Source organism: Corythoichthys intestinalis, chromosome 13 (genome assembly GCF_030265065.1).
Source record: "Corythoichthys intestinalis isolate RoL2023-P3 chromosome 13, ASM3026506v1, whole genome shotgun sequence".
Classification (NCBI taxonomy): Eukaryota; Metazoa; Chordata; class Actinopteri; order Syngnathiformes; family Syngnathidae; genus Corythoichthys; species Corythoichthys intestinalis.
Window position 1 is genome coordinate 49,147,954 of NC_080407.1, and position 7,658 is coordinate 49,155,611.

The 7,658-nt window shown below is 41.1% G+C and overlaps 1 protein-coding gene across 1 annotated transcript in view; it reads right to left on the reverse strand.

The window, feature by feature from the left end:
• The window catches only part of plcb3 (phospholipase C, beta 3 (phosphatidylinositol-specific)), a 53,606-nt gene extending 48,180 nt beyond the window's left edge, over positions 1-5,426 (reverse strand). The window contains exon 1 of the mRNA XM_057855061.1: positions 4,970-5,426. Coding sequence (XP_057711044.1) covers positions 4,970-5,068 — 99 coding nt within the window. The 5' untranslated portion in view covers positions 5,069-5,426. The remainder of the gene's footprint in view (positions 1-4,969) is intronic.
• Positions 5,427-7,658: the final 2,232 nt, after the last annotated feature.

Genomic DNA, 7,658 nt, shown 5'->3' on the forward strand with positions numbered 1-7,658 from the left:
TAAAGCAGACACTGTTTTTTCATCTGTCTGATTTTGACAAAGATCAGATCACATTTGATGGTGATTTTATGCAGAAATTCCAAAAGGTTCAGATACTTTTTCATACCACTGTATATTATAAAGGTTGGAAATTTACCGAGTGTTGCTTTAAGTACCCCTAAATCTAAAAAAATAACTATACAAAAAGTCCAAAAATATTGAATTTTGTTTAATGCGTTGGGTCAGGCTGTCACCTTGTATGACTGAGGAGCAGACTCTTTTCTTACATGCATAAAGGATAAATGCGCTCTGGTTTGGCCCACATAAGGCTGTAAGTTGTTTCAGCTAATATTATGTTTGTGTATGCATTTGTAGTTAAGTTTAGAGCTACAGTTTGTGGAATTATGCATGAGCGATTTGCTATGAGAATAGTAAATACGTTTGCATTCGTAGCATTTAAGCTAGCGGATTTTGTTAGGGAAATTAGGCTAATTTCATTTACTAAATTGACATATTGCTCAAACTAGATAGATGTTTGAACACCAATTGTTTTGCGTCAAGTGTTTTTTTGTTAAAATGCAAGTCGTTTTGAACGCGAAGGAAGTAAAAAAAAGCTTCATAAAGCACAGTCGAAATCACGAGTACGTCAAGAACGTCTGTCGTAACCTGTGGACTGGCCCACAGGCCTTGAGTTTGACACCTGTGCTTTAACACAGTCAAAAGTCTACGTAACGACGAACTTTGCCCGTCTCCATAGCAACCCCCACCCTTTTTGCTCGCCGGTTTATCTAAAGAAACATATGCGGCCCGCTTTACTGCTCGCAAATATCGTAAGAGCAATAAGAATCGCAGCTGAAAATAACCGGAATTTAACCGAGCGTATTTTCCCGTTGTACACAAAGACAATGCGTTTAAGCCTATCGGCCGGCTGCTCGGTTAATCATTGACCGCCGCCTTCCTGCAGATTGACCCCAACACACATTATGAGCACATGCCTGCGTTGCCAAACAAAATGCACAGACAACGAACTTAAGATCACGTTCTAAGATTTCAATCCTTTTGAACTGGGAAGGGTTGGCAGTATTGCTGCAGCTATCGATTATTTTAGTAGTCGATTAATCTATCAACTAGTTAGTTCGAATAATCGAGTCATCTGATGAGGAACATTTCATGCATCGCAGAATCAGGGCGGTCAACAGGGGGCCTTAAAACACAGCTTGTCACAACAACATACGCAGTACTTTTAACGTTTTGCAAGCAATGACAGTGTAAATTTTCAAATTATTTGAAATGGACAGTTAAATTTAACAGACATGTATGTGATGTGACACAGTTTCCATCTAATATCCCATGTCGGCTACAATACAATACAACTGAAAGTGCTATGCCTGCCTGCTAAGCAACAAAACAGTTTAACTAAACATTTTCAACAGAATGAAAAGTGACGTAAGCGTAGATTCTGCCAATTTGTTACCGAACACAATTTGCCGGCAACTATTGCTGATCACTTCTCAGAATTAGCCAAAGAAATGTTCCCTGACTCAAAGATTCCATCTGTAATTTTATCAATTGACCTTTTTAATTTATAATTGGACAGACTAACGAACTACCTTCAAGTCAAACTGAATTGAAGTGCAGCCATCAAAAGACATGATATAAATCGCCAAAAGTGTTCCATACAATTTTAACAGAAGTCAATGTTAAATTTTAGTAATCATGATGTAGCTGAAGCTATTGATTGCTCTTTGATTGCGCCAGGTTATATGTTACAATATGACCAATAAATTCATATTATTTTAAAAATTGAGTTTTATTTTTGTTTCATATTGCATGTTATCTACGACGTTGTAAATTTGTAAGGGCATACGTCACTATTTGTAAGATTGCCAACGGCCTCAGGTTGACAGGTATGATTATCTAAAATTGAGTCTTGTAACTCCCACAGCATGGCATGTGGGCATTTGTTATTTTCAGCACCATTTTCTGCGTATGTTCGGGGACCTGTCCCCGTCTCATCCCTGTGCTATCATATGTACTTTGCCTTATGATGTACAAATTATGCATCGGTCCCTACCAATGTTGAGACTAGGGTTGTTCCGATTATTTTTTTTTTGCTCCCGATTCAATTCCAGTCATTCCCGATAATTTTTCCCGATCATATACATTTTGGCAATGCATTAAGAAAAAAATGAATAAAACTCGGACAAATATATACATTAATAAATCCTCAAGATGGCATTTACATTCTTAACATTCTTTCTGTGAGAGGGATCCACGGATAGAAAGACTTGTAATTCTTAAAGGATAAATGTGACTTTATATATTGTGACTAAATATTGCCATCTAGTGTAGTTGTTCAGCTTTCAGTAAATGATCCTGTAGCCATTTAACTTCTGCCCAAATGCATGATGGGAAATGTAACCATGACTGTGCGTCGTGGTACCAATCGATACATCTTCTCTGTGTTGGGAATTAACCCTTTAACACCGAACGTGTCGGCAGCGACGCGTTTACGCTTAACGTCTTTGAAGCTTCGTCACACTGTAATTATGTCGCCCACGTGCCGCTGGTTGGTCTCATTTGAAAGTGCGGAAGTTGATGTCCACACCAGTTTTTATTTGAAGTCAACCGACTGAGAAAAACGGGAGATAATGTCATTTGAGTTTTATAGTTTTATTGCACTCATAAATACAGTGCCTTGCAAAAGTATTCGGCCCCCTTGAATCTTGCAAAGTTTCGCCATATTTCAGGCTTCAAACATAAAGATATGAAATTTAATTTTTTTGTCAAGAATCAACAACAAGTGGGACACATTCGTGAAGTGGAACAACATTTATTGGATAATTTAAACTTTTTTAACAAATAAAAAACTGAAAAGTGGGGCGTGCAATATTATTCGACCCCTTTACTTTCAGTGCAGCAAACTCACTCCAGAAGTTCAGTGAGGATCTCTGAATGATCCAATGTTGTCCTAAATGACCGATGATGATAAATAGAATCCACCTGTGTGTAATCAAGTCTCCGTATAAATGCACCTGCTCTGTGATAGTCTCAGGGTTCTGTTTAAAGTGCAGAGAGCATTATGAAAACCAAGGAACACACCAGGCAGGTCCGAGATACTGTTGTGGAGAAGTTTAAAGCCGGATTTGGATACAAAAAAGATTTCCCAAGCTTTAAACATCTCAAGGAGCACTGTGCAAGCCATCATATTGAAATGGAAGGCGCATCAGACCACTGTAAATCTACCAAGACCCGGCCGTCCTTCCAAACTTTCTTCTCAAACAAGGAGAAAACTGATCAGAGATGCAGCCAAGAGGCCCATGATCACTCTGGATGAACTGCAGAGATCTACAGCTGAGGTGGGAGAGTCTGTCCATAGGACAACAATCAGTCGTACACTGCACAAATCTGGCCTTTCTGGAAGAGTGGCAAGAAGAAAGCCATTCCTCAAAGATATCCATAAAAAGTCTCGTTTAAAGTTTGCCACAAGCCACCTGGGAGACACACCAAACATGTGGAAGAAGGTGCTCTGGTCAGATGAAACCAAAATTGAACTTTTTGGCCACAATGCAAAACGATATGTTTGGCGTAAAAGCAACACAGCTCATCACCCTGAACACACCATCCCCACTGTCAAACATGGTGGTGGCAGCATCATGGTTTGGGCCTGCTTTTCTTCAGCAGGGACAGGGAAAATGGTTCAAATTGACGGGAAGATGGATGCAGCCAAATACAGGAACATTCTGGAAGAAAACCTGTTGGTATCTGCACAAGACCTGAGACTGGGACGGAGATTTATCTTCCAACAGGACAATGATCCAAAACATAATGCCAAATCTTACAATGGAATGGTTCAAAAATAAACGTATCCAGGTGTTAGAATGGTCAAGTCAAAGTCCAGACCTGAATCCAATCGAGAATCTGTGGAAAGAGCTGAAGACTGCTGCTCACAAACACTCTCCATCCAACCTCACTGAGCTCGAGCTGTTTTGCAAGGAAGAATGGGCAAGAATGACAGTCTCTCGATGTGCAAAACTGATAGAAACATACCCCAAGCGACTTGCAGCTGTAATTGGAGCAAAAGGTGGCGCTACAAAGTATTAACGCAAGGGGGCCGAATAATATTGCACGCCCCACTTTTCAGTTTTTTATTTGTTAAAAGAGTTGAAATTATCCAATAAATTTTGTTCCACTTCACGATTGTGTCCCACTTGTTGTTGATTCTTGACAAAAAATTAAAATTTTATATCTTTATGTTTGAAGCCTGAAATGTGGCGAAAGGTTGCAAGGTTCAAGGGGGCCGAATACTTTTGCAAGGCACTGTATCAGTAAACGTGTCCTTAAGTCTTTCTGATAAATTTCCCTAGACCTTTATACTGCAATAATATAACGAAAACCTGAAATTATAGCTTTTAGTTTTGGCCACCCCAAGATTTTAAGTGGCCCCATCTGGCCACCCCTATGAAACATTTCTGGAGGCGCCACTGCCTGCGCTGTCATATATACTTTGCCTTATGATGTACAAATTATGCATCGGTCCCTACCAATGTTGAGACCAATCCTACGCCCTTGCGTTCAGCCCTAGTTGGATGTAATTATCCACAAATTGAGTGGCTCGGAGCAGGTGCGGTCTATAATTCTCTCGATTTTAAATCATTACCGGTGATAGATGTCCAATCTTTTTGGAGCTGAAGGGCTGATCATTCATAAAATGAGCGGCTAAAGAACGAGTCCATTTTTGCCATTTGAAATGATGAGTCGTCCTACATTTGAACGCTTTCCCTCATGAAGAGTAAAAACAGCCAATGAGAGAGGAGGGTGTGCGGGGGTGAAAATGAGCCTGAGGAGAACCGGCTTGACGAGAACGGAGCACAACAGACACATTAACTTTTTTCGGTCGTGATTTTTTTGATCAAGCAGCCAGCTGCAAATACCGCACACACCTGTACTTCCCACACAAGCAGAGGAAAACGCGAGTCGTTAAAGTTACCTCGTCCCATTTGATGAATTTGCCCCCTTTCTTGAGTGCCTCATGGACGGACACGGGTTTGAGCTGCAGCGCGTGGACTCCCGGTTTGGCCCCGGCCATGGCGAGGGACTCTGCCCGGGTGCCAACGCCTTAACCGCGGCGATCGTCAGGAGGAACTACGATTCTCGACTGGCTGGCTGGCTTCCTCCGCCTTTGACCCAGTGACTTCTCTCTTCCGGGGAGCGCGCTTCCGAGGAGGAGGAGGCGGCGCGCTGGCTGCCGAGTCTTCCAGCCACAAGTCACAGGCAATCGGAGAGACTTTGGAGAAAGAACATGACGACTCCGAGTCGACACTCTGGCTCGCTCCAAATTGATGGCGGGGCTGCCGCTCTTGTTTATTCGCGCAGGATCCTTTAATCGCGCACTTGAGCCCGTTCTTTCCGTCCTCCCATCTGCTCGAACCCTTCACTCCCTCCCCAACTTTCTCAGCTTCCTCCCTCCCTCTCTCTCTCTCTTTCTCTCTATCCTCCTCCTCCTTTCTGCATGTTTTCTGCGGCGATGAAAAAAAAATAGAAGACTCGAAAGAAGGGCAACGTCAGACTCCAATGAAAAAGGAGGTGTGTTTTTTTTTCACATCCTCCATGTGGCTTCTCAAGTATCTTTGGGATTTTTTTTAATACAACGAGCTTTTAAATCCCCTTTTTTCTGCATTTCACACAGTGTGATAAAAGACCTTCTGAGGTTTCCGGAACAAAATGTACATTCCAAGTCCAGAAAGTTCAGATTAGTAGACAGCTGTTTTCATTGAGCAGCAGTTTTCCCTCTGAGTGATGATTTTGATTAATCGCGATTAGTCCCAAAATAATAAAAATCAGCTTTTATGTCACGCTATTTAGTGTTATATTACTCTGGGCTTTACATTGTAGCTTTAAATGTGCATTAGGAAGTAAAAAATATTATGTAACTCGTTTTCAAAGCAAAAAGAAAAAAAAAGATGTTTGCAAATATCTCATTATAAACTAGAAACTGCAATTTCGGGAGAAATTACTTCTGGTCTTTGCCATATGGAGCAGGGCCATTTGGGGGCCCTGAGCAAAATAATGCAAAAGGACACATATTTTTGGCCCACCATTTCGTCACAGTGTACTGTGAAACCCATACATGCAATCCAACCCATACGCCCATATTTTGTATATTAATCAGATTGTTGCACTGCATACTTCAAACTTCTCACCCCAAATGATTGTCAGTAGTTACAGTAGATAGCGCCAAACCTTTTTCTAAAAGTGGAAAGAAGTTTAATAAGAATAAAAATTCTTCCTTAACTTGTAATCAAGTATCAAAACTCACAAAAGTCAAATAAAGCAAACTGTAGTAAACAAAATAGAATAAAAATAAAACATTTGCCAGATTGGGGGCCCCCTAGTGGTCAGGGGCCCTAAGCAGCTGCATAGTCTGCGTATAGGCTGGGCCAGCCCTGATGTGGAGATACAGATCTTAGCCCCAGCCTAGGTTGGTTTGGGGACAATTCGGGGACAATATCAGGTCACTTCCTGTCTATTTGGGGACATTTATTGGACCTGGGATAATGATATCAGGCCATTTGGAAACATTTGGGAGACGTGGCATATTCAAATCAGGTCATTTGGGAGCATTTGGGGGCGTGGCCTAGTCATATCGGGTCATTTGGGAACATTTAGGGGGCGTTGCCTGATCATATCAGGTCATTTGGGGGCGTGTCCTATTGACATCTGGTTATTTCGTGTTGATTTGGGACATTGTTTTTTTTGCCATTGAAAATGAATGGGAAAAAATTTGGACGTTCATAGCCGTCAATGACATCCAAGTACATTGGGATCTATAGAATGGACAAACATGCCCGTCAATGGCATTAAACAGAGGAAACGCCATTGGAAATGAATGGAAAATTTGGACGTCCATGTCCGTCAATGGCAGCACCCTCTATAAGCGTCAATGGAAGCGCAGAAGTTTGGGGTACACGTACTATTGATATCTGGTCATTTTCTGTTGATTTGGGGAAATTTTGTTTTTTCCCCATTGAAAATGAATGGGAAAAATTTTGGACGTCCATGGCTGCATCGACTTACATAGGCGTCAATGGAAAGCAAGTACATTGGCATCAATACAATATTTTATCATAAATTATTGAAAAGATAATCATCAAGGAAGTCGATTTTTACTGTTCGGTTGGAAACCAACGATACAGTGGTACATCTATTTCATAAGCGGAGTGTATGGGGGGGAGCAAAGCCCTCCCCCTGGTGGCCTAAAAGTGTCATTGCATGTAATAGACGTTCCTATATATTATTGTAAAATTTAGTTTTCCAGTAAAAATGTATATAGCAGAAAACACAGACAAGACTGAAAAAGCAGTTTCTGCTCTTGTACTCCTCTTTAAAAAAAACTGCTGTATTTTAAGTCAAAACAACTGTTGTGTTTGATGGAACAATATGTCTCTATGCTGCCATAGCAGATTCATGGCGCATTAAGCCCCCTGAACTATTTTTCATTTGTAATGTGAAATTGAAAAATCACGTCATGCTTCTCTAATTTGCGGAATCAACAGCACCTGTTACCTACCTGTGGCAAGAACTAAAGCACACTTGCAGCCAGTTAAAATGGATTAAAGTTGACTCAACCTGTGTCCTTGTGTGTACCACATTGAGCATGGAGAAAAGAAAGAAGAACA